This window comes from Serinus canaria, chromosome Z (genome assembly GCF_022539315.1).
Source record: "Serinus canaria isolate serCan28SL12 chromosome Z, serCan2020, whole genome shotgun sequence".
Taxonomy (NCBI): domain Eukaryota; kingdom Metazoa; phylum Chordata; class Aves; order Passeriformes; family Fringillidae; genus Serinus; species Serinus canaria.
In genome coordinates, this window is record NC_066343.1 from 45,139,385 (window position 1) to 45,167,309 (window position 27,925).

Consider the following 27,925-nt stretch of genomic DNA (forward strand, 5'->3'; position numbering starts at 1 on the left):
GGAAACTTGCTAAGGTAATGCAAAGATTTGTGTGTTTCTGCTTGTTGAACAGTGAAATGACTTAAACTAAACATCTGATCCAAAGGTTTGGGAACATATCACATTGACTTTTTGGGGCTTTGTTGAGGCTCTGTTTTGTGTATGTGATTTTTATGTATTTTTATTTTCATTACTTAAAATGTTCAGGGTAGGGAAGTGGTGATATGGGTGGGGGGTTAACATAAAGCTTTATTTCTTTGCCCTTCAAAAGGAGCATGTTTTCTATGAGGTCTAGAACTTTTTTCCTAGGAGACTTTTATTGCTCTTTTATGTCTTACTCTGCTAAAATAGGGATGTAGAGGGAAGCTGTAGAGTGGTTGACTTCAGAAGGAAACAAAGATCTATTTTATACTTTGCTTAGGAATAAAAGATCAAAGAGAAGCAAGAGCTCTTGCCTCCTTTTTGCTTGCTCAGGGTATTAAGTATTAATTTTCTGCATGTTTTCAATGAGCTTGAGAAAAGGGTCAGCAGCTTGACTATATTGACTTTATTTGTTGCTATAATTTTCTCATCAGCAGAATAAGAATTTGAAGAATATAGAAAGTAGTTCAGTTACTGAATTTGGAGTAAACTATGTATCTGGCTTTGCAAATTGTCATTCCTAGTGACTCCTCCAAGATGGCCAGCTCTGTCTGGTATGAAGAATTGCTGGTGGGAGGGAGCAGACTCAGCACATGGACCTTATTGTCAGTGTGAAGCCTCATCTGGCCTCTGACCAGACTATGACCAGAAGGATTTCTCACAATCCTCACAGTACTTCAGCTATGCAGCAGAAGAATGCACCATAGCCCTTTATTGCTTCTTGAGGATCATCTTGATGCTATTTTGCACAGACAAGAAATAAATTAGAATGGTGTCTATGCTGCATTCATCACAATGGTTTTCAGATTTTGTCTGTTTAGTATGTAGAGACTTGATGACATTGGAATAATTTAAAAAAATCTCAGGAAAAAAAACTGTCCTGAGGGATTGTTTGCGCTGCCATTTGGAAATGAGAATTTAACAGTGACCTCCAGAAATTGTGTGAAATACATGGTGAGACCCTGGAAACATGTAGTGAGAAATAAAAGTATGCCTGAAACATTAATAAAAATTTGTTAAAATGGCAAAATAAATTTTCACTTTTGGACACTAGCTATGAAGTTAAAGGATGGCTATATTTTTAAATACACTTTCCTAAATTAGAAAATTAAGCAAGAGATTCTAGGAGGGGTAATTTAAGGCATGTATTTTTTAAAAAGCAAAGAATAACTTCGCTTTCTGTCCTGAATCTGCAGGTTTGTCTGTGAAGTAACTTTAGTGATCTGTGCATGTTGCATGGTATGTACCCTGTCTAGTTGACAGGGGAGCTATTTGGATGTAAATTTCCTTTTTTTAACATGGGCTTATTTGAGCACGTACATGTGTAAATATATGTTTCCAGCATTCTTAGATTTGTGTCAGTTTTTTATTCTATATTTTTTCTGTAGAATTTCTTCCCTACAATGTGATATGAGATTTTTTGTTTTTATTTTGTGGTAAATATTTACAAGGCATACTGAAATGGGACAAAGAATAAAAGCATAAAATAGGCAGTTATGTTAAAAAAACACTATCTTTTCATAGGTGCACTTTTGAAGACGCCCTTCAAGGACACCCTATTTACAACTGTCAGGGTACTGTGCTCTTGAAGCTCTTAAGCAACAGGTTGATGAAAACTGCAAGGCATGAGTAGTGACCAGGTTTTTTGGCCAAGCTGTGCCAGACTAAGGAGAGAAGTTGTGTCCCTACAGTTGCAGTCAGAGCTGTTTTTGAGATGGGATGACAAATGGTGCTGGCTTGTGAATGACAAGATGTTGCATCTTCTACCCACTGGAGACTAAGATGGCTAATTTTTTTATGTTTAATGGTGAGCTGCAGTGACAGTTTATTTGGCATATGATTCTTTTCAAGATGAAGTGTGATAGTCTGTTTAACTGCCGCTCTCTTTTTAATGAGTTTTTAAAGAGCTACAAGATTACTTCAGAATTCTTGGGGAGGTCATCTTTTAGGACAGTGTAGTTTGTAAGAGGGAATGGTAGCAAAGAAGCCAGAATGGCAGTTTACTTTACAAGTCAAACAGATTCCTTGCAAGTATCCCAGCAGAAGTAGGTCAACCAGTGAGACTTCATTGTGGGCCTCTAGGGTCATCAATACATTTCAAGGAAAAGATCTATTCCTGGCTTGAGGCACTGTGTCTGGAAAGCATAGAGATGATAGTGAAAGTCCTGCCCTCTATTTGTGCAGTGTGTGGACTGAGTGGTATGTTGCTTTATCTTGAGGCATGGTGCTAAAGTCAGCAAATCTGATGCCTTGATTCTTATTAGTAGGCTTTAAAGTTGAGGCTATTCTTTTTTCTTAAATGAGTGAGCAGGATTTGTTTGTACTGCAAAACTGTCATTGTGAAGTTAACTGAAGTGGAAAAGTCTAGGCACAACAAAGGGATGTTTTTTTGTGAATTGCTCTTCCGACTTCAGAAGTCTTTTGAGCTGGGAAGTACTGAAGGAACCATTTTTTGTATTGTCTCTTTCTTGTCCTTGTTCTTCAGTTAATGCTTGTTTTCTGATGTTGAAGAGCAGTCTTGTTTGAAGATGAGACAGAGACAGAGAAGAAGAATAGAGAGTGTGGTGTTTTAAATATTTTAATAGTATTTTATTTTTTTATGAAATATTTTGAAGAAAATTATTAGACCATGTTAGCATTCCTGTCCTGCTTCTCTTCCATTCCTTTTTGTCTCTCAGTTGTTCACCTCCTCCTCCACACCTTCTCCTGTCTCCTTTCCACTCAGAGCTCTGCCAGAACAAAATATCTGGTGGTTGGCTCAGATGGCAGGGCTGCATTTCTCAGTTTTGGGGTTTTTTTTGTTTGATAGTTTGTTTTGTGTTGGTTTTTGTTTGAATGTTTTTGTTTGTTTGTGTTTCTGTTGTGGTTTTTGGTTTTGTTTTTTTTTTTTTTGTTTTTACTTGTGAGTTTGACCATAGTTTTTCCTTCACAGTGTAGTGGTGGATAGCAGCTGGGTATCAGTGCAAGAGAAGATTTAGGAAAGACGTGAGAATCTCTCTTCCTATTGCTCGTGAACACTTAACAGTGTTAACTCAGCTCTGTATTTTGGACTACTAGAGATTTTTAGTTCATATTTTGTACCCGTTTTGGCAACAATACTGTTTGTGCTTTTAAATGAAGTGATAACAAGAAATGCTAATTTGGGATCTAGTTCATCTGCTTTGAGGATGGAGTCATAAAGGTGCAGCCAGCAGAGTGCTGCTGGTGCCAGTTCCTGTTCCCGGGAGCTCAGGGCCTTTCCCTTGCATGTTTTCTGGCTTGTGCTTCCTCACTTCCAGTGTGATTACAGTTGCCGCTGGCCTTCTTGCTACTCAGGAATCTTGCAATCAGTCTTGTGCTTCTTGGGGTGTCCAGGGCTGCTGCTCAGTGGCTGCAGTGCAGAAATACTGAAAATTTCTTTTTTGTCAAATAAGTTGAGACCTAGCAATATTGAGGACATTGCTTTAAGTTTTTATACAGTACAGACACGGCTTGTGTTGCTTTTTTGTTAAAGTATTTTGAGCTACTGCATGTAAGTGCTGCTTGATTGTATTCAGTGTCTGTCTGTGTGACTAAAACATAAATTTTGTCATACTAAGAGGTATTTATGAATTTTTCTTCTTACCTTATGCAAATTATGTCCATGCTGGAGATGTTTATACCGTAAGGAGAAAGCTAGTCAAGGAAAAACAGCATAAGCAAGCTTATAAAACAAAGCAGTTATGTTTCATTCTGTAATTATACAATCACAGTGCTATAAAGCTACTTTTCAATGGAATTATGGTGATTGTATTACTGCAAAATAGAGCAATTTATAACTTATGAAAAATGTTTCATTTTAAGATTTGCACTTGTGTTTATTGCTCCCCCTGGAATGACCTATACTTCTGTGCTTAGCAAGAATATATAGCAGTTACTCTCTACTTTTTCATGCTATAACCATGGATTTTGGGGGGCACAGGGAAGAGAGTGGTCATCACATTTCTGCTTATAAATTTGTCCTGGAATTCTGAACTTCTATATTAAGTACTATTGTAAATGTCAGTATAAATGTTTTTATAGTTACAAAGTGTAACCATGTTTGTTTTAGAAGAGGAGATGTGAAATGTGAGGTTTTTGCACAGACGCATAAAGAAAACTTTATTCTGTTAACAGTTTAACTCTTTTTTTAGTTTAATTTTTTCTTGGTATTTCAGAGGTCAGATGAAATTTTATGCGAGGTTGGCTTCATGCACTAAGCACATTCTCCATTAAGAGCTTTGTTTCTTTAAAAAGGATGTGATGAAAATGAGATATTGCTGTCAGTTGTTCTTGATGTGGCTGTGTTCCATACTGTGTTGTAGCTGTGCTGTTGTACTGAAATTTTGAGTAGAAGGTTTTAAAGTTCTAGTTAACCTAGTGTGAATTGGAAGGTTATTTTTTCCTTTGCCTGCAATATATATAGTATGCAAGACCTCCTTTCAGTGGTATTTTAACCATTGTGCAAATAAATATAATTGTGTGTTTTCAGAATAGTGGTCTTGTTACTATGTTATGTGTATTAGAAAAACATTAAAAACTTCCATCTTTTGCTTTGAAAGCCAATGGAAAAAGTCAGTCTATTCCTATGCGTCTGCAGTGATGCCCCAGCTCACAATAGTATGGAGAAAGGATGAAATTTCAAATGGAGAAAATAGCCACTATATTTGCCAGTTTGAACAGGACTTGGGCAGTGAAAACATACGATGTAAAAACTAAAAAAATTAGCCTGTAACTAATTGGCCTGTAACTATTTCTATTTCAGCATGAGAATGTGCAAATTCTCTACCAGGGAGAAAACCAGAATTCCCTAAGGACATTGCCTTACCTTTTTTGAAAAAGTCCTTCAGACTTAAGTAGAGAAAGGCATGGTAATACTGGACAGATGTTCAGGTGTAAGTTGAAGTGTCTATCATGGCTACTCTGCTCTTAGAACATTGCAAATAGTGCAATGAGCTGCCTAAAGCAATCCATCCACTCAGTCTCCTAGTCCAATGGTACTAGGAGAACATACTTAAATCATAGTACAAGTTTGACTGGTACAAGTAGTATTTTAGATTCAGATTAGGCACGTAATACTAGTCATAAGGGCAATATGTCATACTCTAAAACATTTTATTTTTGATGTGTAGTTCCATTTGTTTTTTGGTGATTATGGATACAGAGAGTCTTTTATTGTATACTAGAGAAAAACAGTATCATAATGCAAGCAACCATTTATAACATCCATACTATTGTAAAACTGACATAATTTTGTTTACTGTGGTTTGATGTAGATTTTTGTGCATGATTTTTCTAGTGCAACTTGCTCCCTACACATTTGTGTGTAAAGAAGTACTTTGGATACATGAAAAAAATAGGCTTTTTATGCAGAGAGAGGTTTCACGAACTGCGATTGTCTCTGCATTAGCAGTCTGGGAACTTTGTGGTGTCATGGAATAAATTCAAAGCATTGGGCTCTCAGCTACAGTCAGTTTCTGTGACATAAAATTGTGTTTCTCTCCTTTTTGGCCAGCATGGCTCGTTCCTTGTAAAATAGAAGGTGTTCTAGCTTTCTGTACATTTCAGATTTCACTTTTAGCATTATTACAGAATTTTCCTTCTTTTGTCTTCAAAGTTGACCACACACTCTACTCAAAGTGGGGAATTCACTCACAGTTAGGTTTTATAAGCCTATCGGTAATATCAATGACTTTCCACTTCTGCCACCCTGAAATGGGAAACATCCAGAAGCTCCTAATGCAGTAAAAGGGCCCCAGGACAGAATAAAGCAGTAAGAATGGTGCTAAATGAAATTGCAGACATTTAATGTATTTTTCTCTAAGTGTAATCATACTGATTGAAGTCGTTACGATGCTCAGCTGCTGAGCCTGGCTCACTTAGTTTGAAGTTACCACTCCAAAAGCTGCACCAAAGTAGTTTAGTGAGCTCTCACCGATTGACATTGGATAAAATTGGTAGTTTTTACTTGTACTATTCTGTTCTTTGTTTAGGCTAACTTTGCTGACTTGGCCAGAGCAGGTGATTAGTTCTCTAGGGACTGCTTTGATCAGGAGTGCTCTGAGGATGGTAACTTTCAGCAGAAAGGGTAATTCAGTGCTATTTTCTTCAATGACCACTGCAATTTAGAAAGAGAGTGAATCTGTGACTTACTAACATTTGTGAAATCAGACCTGAACTGTGGCCTTTAGGTGCACATGAAAGGTATTTCAGATGTGTATCTCATATACTCTTAGGCTGCTTCATATTGCTGTAGAAATGTAAGAATATTTTTAGTAGAACAAGTTAAGAATGGTTAATTGCCATAATTTTAGGTACTCCTAGGATTAATGATTTCACCAGTGACCATTTTTTGTGGGAAGAAGCATAGCAACAGGCTCTATAAGAAGATTTGAAGGTGGAGGAGAATAAGAAATAAAGCAAATAATTGACCAAGTTCAGCTATACAGTTTTATACATTGAAATGGACAATATTGTCAAGGTGGAAGTGAATTAACCTATTATATGGCCTTATGCAGATAAGAAACACGAGTACATTGTAGACTTTACTAGTTTCAAATCCATTCATGTAATGTAATGGGAAGTCTTATATTCTCAAAAGGGTGGAATTTGATTATGCCTCTGTGTTTTGTTACATGTAATGAACCGTGAAACAAGGCTTGTCTATCTGTGCCTTACAAGCTTGCCAACCCAAACGTATGTGGTTAAAGAAAGTGCATATGTGCACATTTTAGGTGTTACAATTTGTTTGAAAGATAACCCAAATGATTCCTCACAAGTATGGATAAAGAACATAATCGCTGGGATATAAAAATCACAAAGTTCCAAACAAGTTCCAAACATCCAAATTTTCTTCTATACAGTTTTTTAGGTCAGAGCAGGCTTAGAAATGCTGTTGAGGGCTTTTCTTTCTAATGCTGACTTGTGGTATTTTTTCTTTAACTTGAGGGCCTTCCCAGCCACATAAGTTGTTCAACAAATTATATTTGTTTTATTGCATTTTCCTAAAACACTCAGATGAGATGGAATTGTATGATGGAGAATAATATGGAATTGTATGATGGATACCTTTTAATGACTGGGCTGTTGGAGGACTGATATGATAAACCCAATAGATGTAACATGCTTGAACAATTGAGACTGGTGGAGTAGACAGTTTAGAATATATCTACTGTTTTAAAGTTTTTGTTAATACTTGAAGTATAAAATACTTTTTTAAGGAAGAGGAACCTTCGATTTCTGTATTGTGATGCAGAATGCTGGAAAGTGTGTATTGTAAAACTATGAAAAGTGTTTGAAGTTGCAATATAATAGTGTGCCAGACAAGTAGGAAGCAAATTTATCTGCAGTAAAGCAGTACCAATTGATGGTCAACAGGCAAGTGGGACAAAAGACAAATGAGGGTTTCTGCTTTACCTGAGCTTTATATCACCAGCAGCTATTAGATTGATTGGCACAGATCTGCTTGAGAAGAGGTAATTTACTATAGCTTTTCTCTGCGAAACAGAGAGGTTTTTTTTCTTTTCTATTCTGAGAAAAGTGGAATGTAAAGTCTTTGTAAAGTCACAATATGATTGTGACTTTCAGATCAGACTGGTGGCTTCAGACTTGTTCACTAAAGTTGTATTTAATCCTAGCTCGTGCAGATAGTAACATGGGTAGCTGTAGCACATAGTGATGCAGAAACCCTGACCAGTGAAATTTTTTCTCTGTGTAGCTGTGAGATTTACTTATTTTTTTCATCAATATGTGCATACTTTTTTAAAAACTGTAAAACAACTGATAACATTTTTTTGGTTTTTGTTTGCTTTTTGAATTTTTTTTTCTTAAATACTGGGGTTGTATAAAAAATTTGTTCCTGTTTATCTCTAGCATAGTGATGGAGTACTTCAAGATGCTATGGTGATGGGAACAAACGAATTTTAGACAGAGTAAGGAAAATAATTTTAGGTTGTTCTAATCAATTTCTTTTGTGCTTGGAGTGGGCAATTTTACATAAAAAAATTACAATATTTATACCCAATTTACATTGGGTATAAATATTGAAGGTAATTTTTCTCCTTAAAATGTCTGTTTAAAATTGCAAATTGGAATTTCAGGTACTTCTGATGATCAGTTGGCTTATCATAATGTTCTCAACTAAGGAGAAGGTTTCTGCTGTGTCTATAAATCTGTGTTGCCTTCAATCTTTTACAGGTAAATATTACACCTTCCATACATTCCAGTGGTGAATTCCCTCAGCTTCTCCATCATGGTGTGAACATGGGGTCCTTGCCACTTAATGAGTCATATTTGTTGGCTCAGCAGAATGGTAACCCAGCTAATGTGTTAGAAACATCAATGAGATCCGTTACTCCTCAGATTAATGGGAAATTCTCTAGTGATGACTTCGAGCAGCTGATCAGAAACATGTCCCAGGTAACCCTATCATATAATAACCACAAAATTTGGATTACTGATTATATGAAGATTAAGATACATTTATATTTTTTAAAGGCAGTTGAGTTACTGCATGAACTCACAATACCACTTATGAATAAAATAAAGTAGCTTTTTAGTTTGAGAAACAATTAGTAAGTGAGAAGGCAGTTGAAAAACTAGCTCTGACATAGTCACTCATGAGCTACTGTCCTTAGCTGACCAGTGTGTGTATTACAGATTAGCATGCCATTGATTTTCATGCTCATTGTAGAACTGCTGCTCTATGCATGAGGGAGATACTTTGTCAGAGCATGCTCTTGCATGCATAATTAATGAAATCTAGTTCTGTGGCTTTCTTGGAAATAAAATGGAAAATTTTGACCTTGCTGTGCATTGTTCTCTAATCTTACTACTTTCCTGTAGTAGGCATAAACAGTGCAGAAGTCTAGTGGTGTTCAGGAGAGCCTTTTGGCATAGTCCAAGTTTTTTTCATCTTTCTGAAATTCATCTTTTTCTGGTTTTACTTGAAATTTGTCCTGTACCCTCTAAAAAAAAAAAAAAAGTGTATATATATATATATATATATATATATATATATATATATATATATATATATGCTATTCAGTCAGCACTAAACCAAAACTCTGTATATTTATGGTTTTTTCCCTGATTTTCTCTTCTGTGCTGTAATAATATTTATTTCTCAAACATTTTCTGTATGATAAGAAGAAACTGGAAAGGAACAAATATGTTTCAGTTATTAGCCTGTATAGTCTTGTATAGTCTTGCCAAGATATAGTTGTCATTAATTAATGGCAACTTATTTGTTTCAAAAATTAATTTCCAAGTTGTTTGCCACGTTTATTATTGCTGCTTTTCAACATTTTTAACATTTGTACCCTTTTTTTCAACTTCTGCTGAACAGGGTCGTCTTGTTGAGACAATTGACCTTATTAAACCTCTGAGTGGTGGTCTGGGCTTCAGTGTTGTGGGACTGAAGAGTGAAAACAGGGGAGAACTAGGAATATTTGTGCAAGAAATCCAGGAGGGAAGTGTGGCACATAGGTAATATTACTACTGAATATTTTACTAAACCAAGTGTGTATGTGACACTGCAGTTCAGTTGTATTACTGCTGTTATTTTTGTGGTACAAGGACATGTTTACTTACATGTTTCTCTCTTCATGTTTTCTGAGCATCATTGCAGATGTAAAATTATTTGCCACAATTGATGTGATGTTGGAACAGGCATCGTACGAACTGTTCTTAATTTATAGAAATTACAAAGGACATTTCCCTGGGGTTTTTAAATGGGGAAAAAGAGGAAGCTACTGTTCTGTGTCATGCCTTTTAAAGTTGAAATACATATTTTGCCATCGTTGAATTCACTGAAGAACAGTTTGATGTAAAAAAGTCAGCTCTATCTGGCAGTGTTATTTGTTAGCTAGAGTCCCATTGAGCGGGTGTGAAACCCAGATTTGACGTCAAGCAAGTCTTGACCTTTTAAAGTCAGGGATATTTTCAGAGATACTCAGCTGATATTACAGAAGCTCAGCAATAATACTGGCTTGCTGAAATTATGCTTTAGACTTAAACTCAGATTCTACAGCTAACATTGAGGAAAGTGCCAAAGGAGCGCACAAACTCAAAGGTAAATGGCAGCAGCACTGGTTCACTGCAGACTAAGGTGTGTCACTGGGCCAAGCTGCTTTGTAGTGTACTCAGTGTGTTGTGTGGAGAGGCTGAGTCATGTTGGTGCTTTTTCTCACTGTGCTTTAGGGAGGTACTTTTGGATTATTTGTGATCTGAATACTCACTTTAAGTCTAGTAAGAACACGGGCAAGAGAGTCAAGAACATGGTATACAGACTTAATTGTAGTTAATCAGGTACAAAATGTGGCTTGCTTTATATCCCTACAATATTTTTTAGTCTCCCCAATTTCCTTTTTCTCTTTTTGTTTTCTTTTGTTTTGGTTTAGGTGAGGTTGTTTTTTGTGGTTTTTTTCTTTCTTTTGTTTTGTTTTGTTGGTTTTGTGTTTGTTTTGTTTTGGTGGTTTTTTTGTTTTTTTGTTTTCTGTTTGTTTGTTTCTTATGAGTTGAAGCTAAATTTTTTTTTTTCTACCTTGGTGCTCTACCTGGGTTTCTTGAGTGTGGATGCTCACAAAGGGTGTTGTAATAGAGAGTCTTGCATTGCCACTTTGGGATGCAAAGAAGTGGTGGAAGAAAGAGAGAGTAATTCAACTGTGTAAGCTTCATACACTTCTTTTGGAGCAGATCTGAGGAAAAACTCAGTATGTAATTTTACAGTGATGCTTTCTTTGTCAAAAAGTGAAGAGTTTTTTTTTAATTTGTTCAGGGTTTTGTTTGGTTTCTTTTTTTGTCCTTTTTTTTCATTTATTCTTTTCCTTTTTTCCCCCTTGTTTTTCAGCAAAACAAAATTTGTTTCTGTAATTTGTTTCATCGGTAACATACTGATGAAAGTCTGTTCTATTCCATGGTTTGATGAATATTCAAAATGGGTGCTCTGAACAAAATGGGGCCCTTGGTCTGTAAAGCAAGAGGCTCAAAGTCAAGGATAAACATAAGTTTCCAGGCTGTGGTTGGGAGCGACTGAGATTAATATACTTAGTCTCGCATGGGGGTTCAGGGAGAAGAAAGCTGGCTGGGGGGTAGTCACCAGGGGAAAGTAGCAGTGGGATCAGCTTCAAAGGGAGCCATCACCAGGGTGCCAAATCAGCTCCTTTCAGCAAAACTGCAGGGGGGGATTAAAAAAGTGGGGGGTATAGAGACCAGGTTATTAAAAATCGTGTAAAGTTGTCAAAATATTACAAGTTATGTGGCAATGCTTCCTTGATTTTTGTTACTTCTTTATTTTGTCATCTGTTTACACCTTTGTGACAGAGATGGGAAGCTGAAAGAAGCAGATCAAATCCTTGCTATTAATGGACAAGCCCTTGATCAGACAATTACGCATCAACAGGCTATCAGCATTTTGCAGAAAGCAAAAGATAATGTCCAGCTAGTTGTGGCTAGAGGCACTTTTCCTCAGCTCATCAGTCCTGTAGTTTCCCGGTCTCCATCTGCTGCTAGCACAGTTTCAGCCCATTCCAACCCGGTGAGTAAAACCCAGACATCTGTGTATTTAATTCTGGATGTGCATGTACTTACTATATATAGTGTATTGAGTAATTTTTTGTAACATGTATGTTCATTCCTTCACAGTTCTTGAGGCTTTTCTTCTATTTATCTGTATTATACTGTTTCCCTTCAAAGACTAGAAAATATTCTGGCTTGCTGGGGGAAAAAATCTTCATCTTGGATGTATTCCTTGCTCCCATCTGCCAAATTATCTGTATCCACCAGTGCAAATGCAGCATGTTTACCTTACTTGATGAAGCTTTATTTTGAGGTTGCACTAAACAGGATATTGGATATTTTTTTTCTTTGCATTCTGCTTGAGCAAACAATTTTTTGAGGCATTGGAATCTGATCTGCACCACCGTCTGGATGGGTGCTTTTGTGTTTGTTTCCCTGTTGTCTGTTAGCATGGGAGTTCCAGTGAAGTTACAAGATGCGCTTAAGGGCTCCCCAAAAAGCAGCACTACTACAATTCCTTTCGTACGAGAGCTTTTGCATGTCTAGGTGTAGACAACACACTTCAGAAACATGGTGATATCAGGGTGATATTAACTGTACTTTCTCTTCCTCTTAGCTCATTCACGTAATAGATTTTCCTGGGATGAAACAGGCTACATTCAGTTTCTGTAGGTTTTACTGTTCAGTCTTCTGTGGCCCTTCTTCAAGGGAGTCAAGTATAGAGAGCAATTACTCTGGAAAAAGGAACTGTTTTTTTAATCATTAGTGTAAAACATTTAGTGAAGGAATGTCAGAAATATTCTTTGTATCTGTGCGCAGGAGGGCAGCTGACTCACCTAACTTTTCCTGCCAACACATAGGGGAAGCCTGCTCTTTTCCAGGATTGCTTCTGGAATGTTCTCTATGTGATTGCCTCGGTATTCGCTGATCAGCATTTTTTGCATGAAAATATGTTCCTTACAGACATTCCATAGCTGCTTCTGGTTTGTTTAGCATGCCTTCCACAATTTTCACGTTCTCTTTACTTTTAAATGCAACATACTATGAGCTATTCTTTTTCCTTCAGGCTTTGCTTTATTACACTGGCTTTATGTTAAGACTGGATTTCCAAACAGGTACCGCAGGGCTTTGAGTTTGCAATACCTTGATTATTCAAGAGGAAACCTTATTATAAGATTATACCTGGTATAGCACCAGCTGTGGTTTTAAATTTTAGACGAGTTTACTGTAGGAGTTCTTGTTCAGGAGAAAGAATACCATGAGCTTCCAGGTGTCCCTTCAAGGAGTGCCCCATGTGAGTGAGCTAGGATTTGTTTTTCTTTCAGAGCAGTTTTGTTCCTTTCAGAACACAGTCTGCAGTCAGAATTACTTCATTCTTACGGTGTTGCCTTCAGACAACGCAGAAGAATATTACATGCGGCATTTCTGTTACTATCTGCATCACAATATTTGGTTCTGCTTTCACACTTAGAAATACTGAATTGGGATTTTGCTTTCTCTCGTGCTTTGTTGTAATGGCTGATGTGAACATGCCTGAAGACAAACCTGAAGATTTACGTTTCCAGTCCTGTGTGGTTTTCTAGAAGCAGTATTTATTGACTGCAAAGGGGCATGAAGGTGGGCAGCCCTAGGCTGCTGCCTGTGTTCATTCTCAAAAGGTCTGACCCATTATTCAGCTCTGGTTTGTATCAGAGAAGTTCCACCTGTTATAGAATTAGTAATTTACTGATTAAATATTATGTAATATCACACCTAATAGTAAATATTAAAAAGGTATTATATGTAAATCTTCCTCCAACTTTCCATTGTTAAATACTCAAGAAATAAGAGAAAATAACCTGCAAATTCCCATACAGGTATTAATCGTTTGACTTGATAATATTAAAGGCGTTTTTACATCTGAACAATTCTACGATGCTATGTTTTTAATCATTTGCAAACTTGTGTTTATTCCTTTTAGGTTCACTGGCAGCATGTGGAGACCATAGAGTTGGTCAATGATGGCTCAGGTCTGGGATTTGGGATAGTGGGAGGAAAGTCAACTGGAGTGATTGTTAAAACCATCCTCCCAGGAGGGGTGGCTGATCAGGTAAATTCAACCATCCTCTCTGTTCAGTAAGCTGTGTAGTTACTCTTTACTTTTATGAACAGACCAAATAGTGGTAGCTTTTATCCAAATAAGTGTAAAAAAGGAAAAGTAATTATGGAAATTCTTCCTCTGTAAAGGTGTCTTTAGTGCAGGAGTCTCTGCATTTGAATGTGAAAGATGAATTAGGTTCTAAATTACTTTTTCAAATCTAGTAACATTATATGTGTTGTGTGCATTTATAGTCTTAATTCTTTCACAAGTGTACTGGTTGTAATTTGGGGTGGTGGGGATTCCAAAGATTGACTTGCTGTGCCCTAACAGCTAAGAGCATCTGCTTTTCTCTGCTGAGCTTACTGAAGCTTGGAGCAGGTATGTGCCTTCATGTGTCTGCTTCAAGACATGGTCTCTGCTCTTTCCTGAAGGGGTCACGTGAATTGAATTTGGTTATCACAGGTCAATTCAAGCTTGTTCATTGGACAGGTACCTAGGGCTGCATTAATGATGGTCAAGGACTGAGTAGGCACAGAGTCTGGTGAGTCTTCCAACAAGAGCATTAGTGACCTGATAACAGGGCCTGGAAATGCATGGACAGCATTTACTGTTGCCTTCTTTCCCCGGAACAGGTAGATAGGTTCCTTTTACAAACCTGTCTCTGTAATACTCGTCATATGGCCTAAGTTCATATGAAGCTTTTTTATTAATTAAAGGTTAATCAGTAAGACACTAAACCAGTGTTAAGCAATTTAGGTAACTGGATCACAGGAAGAGAGAAAATAATTTTATTTTGAAGTCATGTTTGTACTACTAGTAGTTTTTTAGTGTTAGTGCAAACCTGACTATGTGTTTGTATGCTGTTTTTTGGATGTGAGCTTGAAAATGAAACCCAAAGTTCTGCAATCTACATGCAATTATTAAATACCAGTAGGAGTAACTGTAGCAAAGCACATTTTTTTCTCTGTGCTTGGGTCAGGTCTTGAAAAAGGATCTCATGGGTATCTCTGGGGAAATTCCTAATAAATTTTGTTTGCCATTAGACAACCTTCTTTTCTTCTCCATGTTATCAGGATATTGACTTGGCATCCAAAAAAAGTCATCTGATTCATATGTCTTAGAAGTGACTGAAGCTATATGCTATTTTTCTAATTGTATAGTAGATGGGAGAAATGGCATTTTTTCGTCATTATTTTTATTTCAGCATGGAAGATTGTGTAGTGGAGATCACATCTTGAAAATTGGTGATACAGACCTAGCTGGAATGAGCAGTGAGCAGGTGGCACAAGTTCTAAGGCAGTGTGGAAATAGAGTGAAACTGGTAATTGCAAGAGGTCCTGTTGAGGACCCACTTCTACCAGCAGTTCCTCCAGGAACACCAGTACCCACCTCTACACCAGAGAAACAGGTAGGCAACAGTGAGCATGTGTAACCCATTGCAGACTTCCTTTCTTTTTAGCTGCTGTTTGAATGTCTTTTGTGTTTATGTTCTCAAAAGCTAGGATTTTCTTTCCCAGTAGTGCAATTCTGAGAGAATTTAAATCTGATGAGTTTTAATGTACAGTGCAAGGAACTGTATTCTTGAAGACTTTTGGGATTAAGGTTTGGGACTTCAATAAATATAATCTGATTAACAACTTGTTCTGAGTTGCTTGTAAGGGTATATTATTACATTGGGACAACTGAAGCAACGCAGTCTTTTCTTCAGAACTGAACTAGTTGAGTCTTCAGCATTTCTCTGTCTACCTGCTCTTTTTCTGTATAATTTCATCTGTTCATCAGAACTTTTTTCCCTGTGCCAAGCAGCACACAGATGCTAGTCCTTTCCTATATCACCTGTCATTACTCATTTGCTGGATGTTTTCTAAAAAAAGTGAGCCCGCTGCTACCCTTACTCTCCTGCTGATGATTGTACTTTGTATCTTTACTCCTCTACAACTGTCAGCCACCTAAAAAATGATGTAAATATTATCATGACTTGTCAGCTCAAAACCTCTACAAAATAGGTAATTTACACGTTTGTAACAAAGTCTGGTTTCATGGGATTCAGAAACAGTACTGTTTAGCCACAATGGCTATGACCAGATACATTTAAATGTGAATACATAAAGTAAATTAATGAGAGAAGAAAAGGTTTGTTGGTTTTGAGCCTACCCTTAGATAGAATTTTTTGTTTTACTTTTTCCTATTGTTTTTCTAGACATTTTCTTCAGTTCTAATGTAGATTTGAGTCAAGTCACATCAGAAGATAAGTCCTTCTATGAATTGATCCAGCAATTTATGCCTGGATGTTATATAACAATTTATATGGTGTTACCATCATTTTGTCTCTGTCCATTGTAGTGGTATCTGTGAAAAATTAACATTTATTCATCCCCTGTTTTGTGGCTATAAGGCAAAGAAAGTTAATTTTAATATGGAGATTTCTGAGCATTGAAGATAAGAGACAAACTAGCACTTTTGTGTTTTTACAGTACTCAGAGATGTAAAACCTTTCTGCATTTTAGATAAAGAGATTAATCATTTTAGATAAAGAGATTAATATTTAGCACTAGTATTACTTGTCTGAAATGCATCTCTCGAAATAAAAGCTGAATTTGATAATTTAATCTGTGCATTATTTCTGCAGTATTTGCCTTTTTGATGTTATATGATGCAATGCAAGAAGAGCTACCTGCAGCTGCAGAATATATGCGATTTCTAGTACTGACAAAATAGCTTAAAGAAGCAAAGGGGCACAATTTGAGGTTTTTCCCACCATCCCAATTTGCATACTTTTCAAAACTTCTTTCCTGGTACTTTGTTCCCAGCAGGAGGCAGGCTATTTGTAAACTCCTGGCCTGCACAACATCACATAATTGGAAGGAGCACCCCTTTTAGCAGTCATGCAAAATGCATTGATTTGGGTCTGGAGTGAAGATGATGATTCAAACAGCTTGATTTTTAGTTTCTTCCTATAAGATATGGTGTAGGTGAAGTCTTCATGATGCTCTTCAAACTATTATTGGGACCAGAATGGCTTTGCAAAATGGGCACTTCTTGTCATGTTACCTGCAGATATCTATGTTGTATAAATTCAGGAGGCTATAGGAATTGGATCTTTTTTTAGTGGCATTACCTGGGGCGAAAATAATCCTGTATTTTCAATGAGGGGGATCATTAATACATTGGAAATTTATTTTCTTGTGTTCAATTTGGTTTCTGGTGGAGTTGCTTGGATAAAGAGCTCAAGTCAGACTCTCTTGGGAAGTAGCATCATAGCTCTTCTGAAATCTTTATTTGTGTGTACTTTCCTAATCAAACTGGCTTTAGTTAATATCTGGCTGGTTGCAATATTGGCACTTAAAAAAAATTTAGCTGCTATTTGCATGCAGAAGGGGCAGAATAAAAACTTATAATACAAACCCCCATTGTTAAAATAGGATTTTAATACGTATCCCACTTTCATTAACAACAAGTAATTAAATAGCCCCAAAATCCATTTTTATTGAAATTCAGAGAGTTGTAGCAGGTATTAATGAAGATTTTAATTATTTAGCTAGCTGGAAATACAATTCTATGTGCTAAAATGAAATTTTTAAGCCTTTCAGAAGCAAGAAATATAATTGCCTGACTAGTGATAGCTTTTAGCATATTTTAAATTTGCAAGTTTTAAAAAGACACCTATAGTTAATGAAAGAAATTTAGACAAATAGAATAGAAATACAATTGGGTGTTTTTTTCTTCTTTTTAATAACACAGCAGTCTAAAGCTAGTTCTGAGGAGGTCCCAGAAAGTCAGCAAGCTACATATTCATATATATATATATATATATGTGTGTGTGTGTATGTGTGTATATATATATGTATATATATATCTATGTATATATGTATATGTACTTACTGTACAAAAATAAATTTGTACAAATTTTACCAATTATTTTATTCATTAAATATTGATTGATAGGTTAAAGGTAATATCCCAGAGCAGTGCGGTGAAGGAGGACGTGACCTCCCCTGCATTGCTTTAGCATGAGGAATGTTACCTACCTCTTGCTTGTCTGGTGAACAGCAAATAAGAACATAAGTAAATTTCATACTTCTTTTTTGTGTTATGTAATTTTATGTGTTACTGACATTAAAGAATGTGGTGAATCTTTAAAGAAAAAGAGCTTCCTTTCTAATCCCCCTTTTCTTTTTAGGATGATGCTTCTGTTGATAGCTGTGAAGATGGGGAGAAATTCAATGTTGAACTCACTAAAAACAACCAGGGCTTAGGAATAACTATTGCTGGTTACATTGGAGACAAGGCATCAGGTAATTTTTGATTCCTGCACTTTATTATGCAGTCTGTTGCATACTATGGTATATGTGCATCAAAGACTTAATTTTGATACAACTTCTCTTAAAAGAACCCTTAACCATCTAAAATCTATTTGAAATTTGAAAAGGAAAAAGAATGGCTTGCATTTTGTAAAAAAGATGTTTAGAATATAAATAATTGATATTATTAAAAAATCCCACCTCAGTATGTTTAAATCAGTTATTATCTTCACTTTTGGCTAGGTGTTTTTGAAAAACAATGGTAAAATAGTTTGAGCCTGTTCTATTAGAAGTAGCTTTCTTACAAGGCAACACAGTAGCATTCTGAGTAGTTTTAAGAGATTGTAATTAATTTTTAAACAATGTGCGTAATGCAGGTAGCACATCACAAATTCTTTATTGACGTCTGGATGTAATAAATGTTTCTTCATCTGTGGGCTGTAGCAGACAATAAATAAGTTTATTTAAATAAATAAATGCAGAAATGTTCATAGACAGTTACTTATTTTTACTTTGTAATTTCCACTACATTTTTCACAAAAATAACCAGAACTCTCTTAGGCTTCCTTAGGGGAAATTTGGCAAATTTAGTAATGCTAGAAAGGGATGTCTTTTGAACATGTCATAAAGCTTCTCAAAGTGCTGTTGCTTTGACTTGTATCCACTTGTATGTTGTTTGAAAAATGTATGGATAGGTACATTCCATATTTTTGGGATTTTCTAGCTATAATTTTTTGGATCGGAGAAAACTGGACTTCCACAGGAACAGACAGTCAGAATTCAAGCAAGTCCACTCTTTAGTAGTGTCCAGTTGAATTTCAAAAGACAAATTAAGATGTTGACCACGTATAGATCTGAGAGCATATTTTGACTGATTTAGTGTTTGGGTATCATTGGTCTTCAGTTTGAAATTACTGTGCTGCATGTAGCTATGTTAGAGAGTATTCGTGTCTCAGGAGCTAGTTAGGTAACTCAGTTTTGTGGCATAACCATTACGGAACAGCTTTGCTGTCAGAGAAGCAGCAATAAAACTATTGGACAGCAAATAACATTTCTGAATTTTTTGTAAATGACAAATAACTTGTCATGTTATCTTACAGCTGTTACAGGATATAAGAATGCTTGGAAGTTAGGAGGACCAGCCATATAATTATGCACAAAGCCCGGGCAAACAACTTCTTAAAACCCACCCCAACCCCCTGCCCCCCCCCCAAAAACCCACCAAAACCTGACAGAGAGACTCGTCAGTGAGGGGACTTGAATATATATGTAATCTTATTTTTCCTAAGCTGAGTTGAGTCATTAATCCTCCTTCCTGATAGGAACTTTTGTCCTATTGAGGGCCAGTAAAAAGATAGCTTGAGGTCTGCAATGGGTGTGACAGCTTTTAAAATACATTTTGTAGTGTATTATGTTCTGATCAAGCATATTCTTTTAACAGAGTGCGAACATTTGTTGAGAGAAAGTAAATGCTGTTAAGATTTTGATACCAGTGTTATAGGCCTGAGACTGTCAGTGTGATTTCATGCCAGTTTATGCTGTTATTTTTCCTGGTTTAATGTAAGCTGTGCAAAATATGCATGTAGGAACTCCATACAGTTGTATTTTATTGAGCTGTTGAAGTTCTTTCAAAGCAAGTGTGTTTTTCTTGAAATGTTTTCTCTTAGTAAAATGTCCCTTCTGTAGGTGTTTTCTGTGTATTTCCCTTCTGATTCAAAAGTAGTAACTAGTTAGTAACTAAAATGTTTCTATTTTGATAGAAAATAGGGCATTTTTTGTTTAATTTTGTTCTGTTGGCGTTTTTAAAACTTTGTGACCTTTTTATCAAATAGTGATAATGGCAGTTAAAAACTGGTTCAAATGTAAAGTTGTATTCCTGTTCATTTATAATGTTCTCAATATGGCAATCCAAAAATGCATTTCTTAAGCTGTTATTAGGTACATAGAAAATTCTGAAATTACTGGATTAGTTTACTCAAGCTGAATTTTCTGTCCAAATCTGGCAAAAGTCAGAAATAAGTTTTTTGTCTATGTTGGTTTCAACATTTAGATTAAAGGAAGTTAGAATATTTCTTGTTTCACATCAGGAATTGTGTATTTGGCATTGTAAGGTTTTGAATGAAGTCTGATCCAATGCAAATCTGGCTCATTGTTTAAGATGATAGTAATATATATGTTTTTTCTTAAATAATTGCCTTTTTATGTTTCTTTTATTATCTTACTTAAGGATTATTTTTTCTTTTTTTTCCCTTTTTTTGATTGGTGCCTTTAGTTGTATTATTTAATTGTTTCTTAATAAATTAGTTAACTTAATTTTCCTTGTTTTTTTTTATCCCAGAACCTTCTGGTATCTTTGTAAAGAGCATTACAAAAGGCAGTGCTGTTGAACATGATGGCAGAATCCATGTGGGAGATCAAATTATAGTTGTAAGTAAACGCAGGATGAGCAGAGATCACTTGTCTACAAGACTCTGCTTCTTTATGTTGCAAGAAAAACTCATTAAGTACTTGTTTAAAATACTTAGGATCAGTGTTGCGGTTCTGAGTCCTTTCCTGACAGAATATCTCATCACATGTTTTCTGATTATGCTACCTGCAGGTATATTGTAATTCTTAAAAAAAATCTTGTACGTGAGACTAAATTGTTATATATCCTCCATAATAGCAGGAGGTTAGTAAGTGTGAAATTTCAAAGTTTGATTCAAACTGGGCAATTATTTTCAAATTGATTTTAAGAAGTTGTGTCCAAAAGTTTTAGGTGTTCAGAGAAAGAAGAACATATTTTCATCCATAAACTGTTGCTTTTGTGGTGGAAATCAGGTTCTGAGTGGAGGGACTGCATTTTTGTGTCTCTCAAAAATCTGTCCTTACATTTGTGTGAAAACAGCTCTAAGAACAGGTTATGGTCTCTCTCCAGAAATGCTAGCATGTTTGTTTGTGAAAGTACATACCTTTTTTGTAATGATTTACATGCTGAGTACAGATGGCTGAAATGGATTATTCCAAAGATTGTTTGCTTCTTCTACTGCAGATGCAGAAGGAGAAAATTATTTGAGTGATCTCAGACACTGAAGAATAAGAAACATTTTTTAAATATGGTTTGTTTAAGTGTGGAGGAGAGTCAAATAGTCATACCCGATTTTTAGTTACTTTAGATTTAGAATTTCAGAGAAGAATGACTGTGGCTAACAGACACGAAAGAACCAGATGCACACCGCTGCTCCAAGGTGAAGAACATAAGAGGAAGTTCATTTTCTGACCCCAACATTTATAGTTTTCCAAAAGTGACAGTGGATTGGAGGGTGACAGTGCCACCTCTCCAATGCCACTGGACAAACTACCAGTCCATCAAGTCTCTCCTCCTCTGTATAGGAATGCAAAACAATGTGTTATCTCCAGACAGTGTGCGATAAAGTTCTCCACAAGGAGGTAAACATCAGAAGGCTTAGAAAATCCTAGAAAATCAGGGTGACAAATGACAAATGACTAAAGGTCCAGGGGATTAATTCTTCATTTAGGAGGACTTAAAGGAATGAAGCATGTGTTTTGTGTAGATAGGCAGAAACAAATACAGGAGTCAAAGAGCATAATATTGTAAGAAGTATTTCAGAAATTTAAGGCACTGTGGGGTAGATGTAGAAATAATAGAATATAATGGAGTTTGCGGGGAGAAGAACAAAACGTGGTGGGTGCTAGGTACGGATGATAGGATAGAGTTGAGAAATGTCTAAATTTTGAATTTCAGAAAAAACCCGAGTTAATGAGACAATAAAATAATTTTAAACAAAGGACGCCAAAATTATACTCTTTAAACTCCTAAAATGATGAACCAGCAATTATGTCGACTTGTTTGCAATCATGTTCTGTTTATAAATTGGAATTCACAGTGTTCATTCTGTATCTAAGTTTACTTGACCTCAGAATGACTGCACACTGTCGGTCTTTCTACCCCAGTGGATCGATGTGTCTCTCCTTACTCTTGATTCTCCAGAACTTGTAGCCATGGCTGTGTTGGTTTAATCACCCAGTATGACCCCTCAGAGGTAGGGATGGCTGAAGTGGTTGAGTGCCAGGCTGTGCAATATGCCCTGCACAGAACATGCTATATCCTCTCCCACCTTGCAGGGCAGATCTGCCTGGCCACACCATGGTGGGTGCTCCTCCCCTCTTTGCTGTGGTGCTGGTTGTCACCTAGCTCTGGGGTACTCCAGTAGGTGTGCTTAGCATATCCAATTACATAAAATTGTACAGGTTTCGTTCTTGCCTCTCCACTTGCTTTTTGCTTAGGCTAAAAAATGCTGAGAGCTCACTGCATTCTTTTGCCCTGAACTGAAAAGCTGCTTGATCCTGCAGGTGGATGGAACAAATCTTCAGGGTTTTACTAACCAGCAAGCAGTTGATGTTTTGCGGCACACAGGACAAACGGTTCGTCTCACTTTGATCAGAAGAGGTCTTAAGCAGGAAAATCGTATTCCACCCCAGGAGGACTTCAGTGCTCCTGTTGAGCAGGACTTACTATTCCAAACAAGGGAGAGTAACACAGCCAAAGGTAATTAAAACTGGCTTTGCTGTAAAGTTGGCTTGAAACATTTTTCTTTTCAATTGCAAACTGTAAATAAAATGGGCCAGATTCATTCTGTGTAGCTATTACAGATGGTAATAGGTAGCAGCTGTCTTTGAGGGTGGAGTTTTGTCTACAATGGTTTGATTAATCTTTTAGACACAGTGGTATTATTTGCTACATTTTCAAAGTGAGTGCTTCACATTCTTTCCTGCGTTGCACTTCTGGCTGAATTGCTTCAAGTCTTTGATCCTGCAAATCTTTGAATGGTAAGAAGGCAGCAAATGTTTTATTCATACTCAAGAGTGAGAGCTGCATTCAAAAGCAATCAGAGAAAGACCCTCCTTGATGAGCACAATCAGTTACTCTTGCTTGTTACAAGGTACAGGAATGAGAGGAGTAGCCTGTATTTAGGGGTTGATAGGGTATTGATGATGCATGTGTAAAATACTCAGATGCCAAAGACCAGTAGTAATTTTGCTGCTGATGACATGAGATTAGTGCAGCTTTATCTTAAATACTCTGCACGTATTTAAGTATATGTGCCACATCTTGAAAATCAGTGTGTTTGAATGAAAGGTATCTATCTGCACAGGGGCTGGAAGCACAAAACAGCTGCTTGTGTTATAGTTTGATGTCAGTGAAAGTATGTCACAAGTAGTCAACAGAGGCCTAATTCCTATCTTGTGCAAGATTTTCAGAGAGCAAGTAGCCTGTTACCTGTATGTCATCCTTCCACTCCCACCTTTAACAAGAGGTATAGGCCAAGTGTTCAGAATGCTGTTTCTCCAGCCACCAGGTGTTCACGACATCTGACAGGTCGCAACAAACATAACAGAACTTGGTAGTAGGAGAGGTTTTCTACATATGAAAAATGTGCCAGGAGTGCAGGTCTCCAAGACTGAAGCATTTTAGTTTTCACTGTCAGCTTTCTGAATTGCACAAAGGAAAAAAAAGAAGAAATTAATTCAAGAATGTTATATTTAGATGTATTTTTATTCTGTCGTAAAAATGCTGGTTCTGATAGTTGTGCTGTTTTTTTGTTGGATTTTTTATTCAACTCATTGGAGAAGGCAATGAACTAACAAAAGAAAATGTCTTTGAAATATGGCGTTTCTTCTGGGACACACATGCCAGATTCTCTTTGCCAAGTAGGGGTATGCTGAAGTCCAGTGAAGGAGAGAGTTGTTGCCCCGAGCATACCTGTGAACTTGATAAGTATTATGACATATAAAATAGCTAAGTAGCTGAAAAGATTTCTTCTTTTTTTCAGATGACAGTGAAACAGATCAGGGATCCCCATCACTGCCATGCAGTTCCAGTGTGGTAAATATTGGAGATGACATGAAACAACAGGAAACAGGTTCTCAAGCTTTAATATTTTATTCTGTGAAAATGCCTTTCTGTGTGCTTACACAAAGATCTGGTGTTTCATGTGTCTTCCCATCTTATGCAAGCTCTGCAGCTGAGGTAGAACTGGAAAGTCAAAGTAGTCATACATTTAATCATGCACTCTTAGTAGTAAATTTTGTAGGAACAGGACTACTGTATGTGTCCAAAAATAATTATATGCTGAAGATATCACATGAAGCAGTCTGCTTTGGCTACTTGCTCAACCCTCTCCTAGTTTAGTTTTGCATATCTACTCTTCTTAGTTTAGTCTAGGAAAAAAAAAGTTTTCTACCCGTTCCCTGTTATCTTTCCAGTTGTCTGCAGCTGCCCAGCTACAGTTCCAGGACTTCTACATCTTCTGATGAATTTCCTTTTCCCAAATTCCTGAGCTTACATTTAATTTAGTATTCTCTGGTTGTGTCTGAAATTCAGTCAGTTTTGGCTTACCAATATTCTCCAAATTTTCCCCAACTCTTTGTCAAAATTCCTGTTTTCTACTGTGTTTTTTTTTCCTGCTTGATCTCCTAGGGCACTGTTCAGCATTTTCAGAAGTCCTGTGTGATGAGATGCTTTTCAGATTTAAACAAAACTTGATGTGTCAACTTGATGTGTAACATTTTTGTGCTTGTGGTGTAAAAGGAAGAACTGAAAAGTTCTATAATATGTATCTTTTCATAACTCATGCTTTCTGATTTTCTTGGATAGCTGAAGGAATTTCTTTTTAACTTCTTCCCTTCGGATACTACTGTGTCTTGGCTTTGGGGAAAGTATTGTCCTCTTTGAATGCCATGCAATATCTGACTTTACTCTTAGTAGTGTCTCTGGACAATGACTAGACATAAAACACTGTCTGAGGCTCTTAGTCATTTTCTGTTCTTACTAAAATGAGTGGTGTTTGAGAACTTGGTAATGAAGATTCTTGTCCTTGCCTGTGATGAGCATTCAAATCTGAAGAGTTTATTTTGATGCTAACTGTAGACACAGCCCAGACCGTGGACCTTGAGTATGTAGGATCCTGTTAAACTTGCTGTGTTTTGCTGGCCGTTGTATCTAAATACTGCTTTTTATTGGTTTCTGCCATAGAGCCTAGACAATGTGAATGAGAGGGAAATGAGCAGAAAGAAAACATTTCTCTGTTTTTCAAACCTGCAAATTAACTTTCAGTCAAATTAATATTTGCCACAGTTTACTACCTAGCCTGTTGCTGTATCACTGTACTTCTGCTTCCTTCCTTTCCAAGTTCATTACTGTTCTTTAGCTATTAAAATAATTTTTTAAAAAAGCAAAGAACTTGAACTTCTTGCATTCTGTTACTGACCTTTAGGGCTTACAGTTTCAGAAAAGTCTTTCACAGCTGTGCTCATGGTTTTAAAAATAAAAAAGAAATCTCCAGATTGTGTTTTTTTGACATTCTCTGTAAAATTCAGGGTCTGTCCAAAAGGATCAGTGTGCGTTTCTAAGTATTTTAGCCACCCCCCTGAATCAATCTGATCAGCCTACATTTAGTCTGATTTAACATAGGGCTTTAATGCAACCTTTTCATTTCCTTTGTGCCTATTATCTTGAAAAATTGCAAAAAATTGACTCAACTATGAGGCTAGTATGTATCTTTTTTTCCCAGCCACCAAACTATTTGACCAAACTTCATGTCTTTCAAAATACACAGTTAGTTTTTCATGGTTGGAATCTTTTATACTGCTTTGCATGTTTTTGCTGTGGTAAGCCTAAGCTTGGTGAGACTAAACATGCCAAGTTTTTAGTCATATTTAGGAGAGTTCTGACATCGTGGGAATGATTGTGTCATTGTGTTTATCAGTTTTAGGAGTTGACTACGTTTTTTAATTTTTTGTTGCAATTATCTTAAATATAAATTTTAGATTTCCAGCTAACTAGTACAGAAGAAGCGGCTGCAAAGATAAAATGGCAGAGGATTATGGGTTCGAATTATGAAATAGTGGTAGGTAAATTTTGTTTACTCTTGTTAAATATGCATCTCTTTCATCTCTGCATCTATTATGTTGATAGCATATGGATAGAAATATGTTTGTATTGTATTTATTCCTTCATGTATGAAAATTACACATATGTTCCTTAGTATCTTGAGATTATTTTAGTTATAGACTTTGAATGTAGATATGTATTTTTGTGTATTTTATCAAAACCATAGCAGACTTGTTAGATTACTGCACCCTTGACTATTGTTTCACTGATTTTTTAGCTTCAGGAGAATAAATGTGTTTAGAGAAAAAAATATTTAATATGAACTTCAAAGCTCACTTCATTAGCTAGGACTTGAAGCTTCATTCTCATTCTGCATACTGAATAAATGATTTCACGTAATGATAATGCATAGAACATATGCTATAGATACAGAAGTAAATAATGCATAGAACATATACCGTAGATTCAGAAGAAAAGTAGCATCTCAGTTTAGGAGACTGCATGTCACAGATGTAGTGTCTGCAGAAGTATGTATTATTAGATACATTATTGTCATAAGCAATTCCCACTTGCATATTCCAAAGTGGTGATCAAGGAGTCAGTTTTTTTTACTTGACTCCCCATTTTACATGATAGTACTTCTGGTTTCTCACTTCTGGAATTTTGGCCTAATTGCACATAATCTGAAGTGGAAAGTAACATATAACCATTTCTTCATCTTATTTTAGGTGGCTGTGGTTAACAAATATAGTGAAAGCAGTGGGTTAGGGATAAGCCTTGAAGCTGCAGTGGGTCATCATTTCATCAGATCTATCTTACCTGAAGGGCCAGTTGGACGAAGCGGCAAGCTTTTCAGTGGAGATGAACTGCTGGAAGTAAGATAAAGTACTGCTTTATCTCAGTCTGCATTCAGTAAGGTTTTTGAGCAGTAAGTTTCTTCTCATAGGCTGTGACCATGAGAGTGATGTATGCCTAACAGCATGCCAGTTACTGGTTGAGTAGTCACTTCGTATGTACTTACATATATGTATGTGAATACACATGCTTACATACATTTCTTACCTGGCAGCTGATTTTTCAATAGTCCAAGGTGTCTCGCATGGTCTAAGCTCAATTGTCCAGTAAGCACCATGCAGTCACTTGCTTACCCATTCCTCTTGCCCCCAGTCTGCTGGGATGAGGAGGAGAATCAAAATTAAAACATTTTAAGTTGAGATAATGGCAGTTTAATAATTGAAACAAAGTAAAGTGTAATAATAATAGTCGAAGTAAAAAGGAGAAAAACCTTCAAGTGATGCACAGTGCAAGTGTTCACCACCTGCTGACCAATGGCAGACCCTGTCCCTGAGCTCTGATCAGTGCACTTTCCAGTTATGTAGGGGGGACATGATGCTCTAGGGTGTGGACTATCCCTTTGGCCAGTTTGGGTCACTTATCCCAGCTGTGTTCTTTCATAGCTTTTTTTTCCTTTTTTGTACCTCCTCACTGGCAGAGCATGAGACATCAAGAAGTCCTTGATACAATTTAGTAGCAACCAAAACATTGGTCTGTTAATCCAAAACACAGCACTGCACAACTAGTGAGAATAAATTAACTCTCTCCCAGCTGAAACCAAGACAGTCACAAAAAAAGAATATGGAGCAAAAGTGCTACAATTTAATAGGATTATCCCAACTCAGTGAAGGGACTAAACATCTAATTACTTTTCTGAATTATTCTTTTAGAATTAAGATGTGAATTTGGTTTACATTAATGCAAGAAACATGAAGCTACAGTATATATGGTGTTTGTAGGGTGGTGTCATGCATTTTAAAAGATCATACATACATTTAGTTCAATACATACTTTGATGCTGAGCACCGAACTGAATAGAAATTACGGGTTCAAAGTGTCTATTAGCATGGGGATTTTTGTTGCTTTTATTTTACTTTTTTTTAATGAGGTGATTAGTGAGTTTGGGTTTGCTTGGTTTTTTTTTTTTTTTACTCATATTTGTTATTGTGCTTAGAAATACAC

General features: G+C 36.5%; 1 protein-coding gene across 15 annotated transcripts in view; it reads left to right on the forward strand.

Annotated features, from left to right (window-relative positions):
• Positions 1 to 27,925, forward strand: part of MPDZ (multiple PDZ domain crumbs cell polarity complex component) — a 95,133-nt gene that overhangs the window by 9,726 nt on the left and 57,482 nt on the right. For 13 of the 15 annotated variants that reach the window (XM_050986624.1, XM_030236687.2, XM_050986625.1 and 10 more), the window contains 11 exons: positions 8,314 to 8,535; positions 9,464 to 9,603; positions 11,440 to 11,653; positions 13,595 to 13,723; positions 14,919 to 15,122; positions 17,895 to 18,009; positions 20,354 to 20,442; positions 22,369 to 22,564; positions 23,850 to 23,939; positions 25,846 to 25,925; positions 26,638 to 26,784. In XM_050986624.1, coding sequence (XP_050842581.1) covers positions 8,314 to 8,535; positions 9,464 to 9,603; positions 11,440 to 11,653; positions 13,595 to 13,723; positions 14,919 to 15,122; positions 17,895 to 18,009; positions 20,354 to 20,442; positions 22,369 to 22,564; positions 23,850 to 23,939; positions 25,846 to 25,925; positions 26,638 to 26,784 — 1,626 coding nt within the window. The remainder of the gene's footprint in view (positions 1 to 8,313; positions 8,536 to 9,463; positions 9,604 to 11,439; positions 11,654 to 13,594; positions 13,724 to 14,918; positions 15,123 to 17,894; positions 18,010 to 20,353; positions 20,443 to 22,368; positions 22,565 to 23,849; positions 23,940 to 25,845; positions 25,926 to 26,637; positions 26,785 to 27,925) is intronic. The other 2 variants (XM_050986626.1, XM_050986629.1) reach the window with 2 other exon arrangements.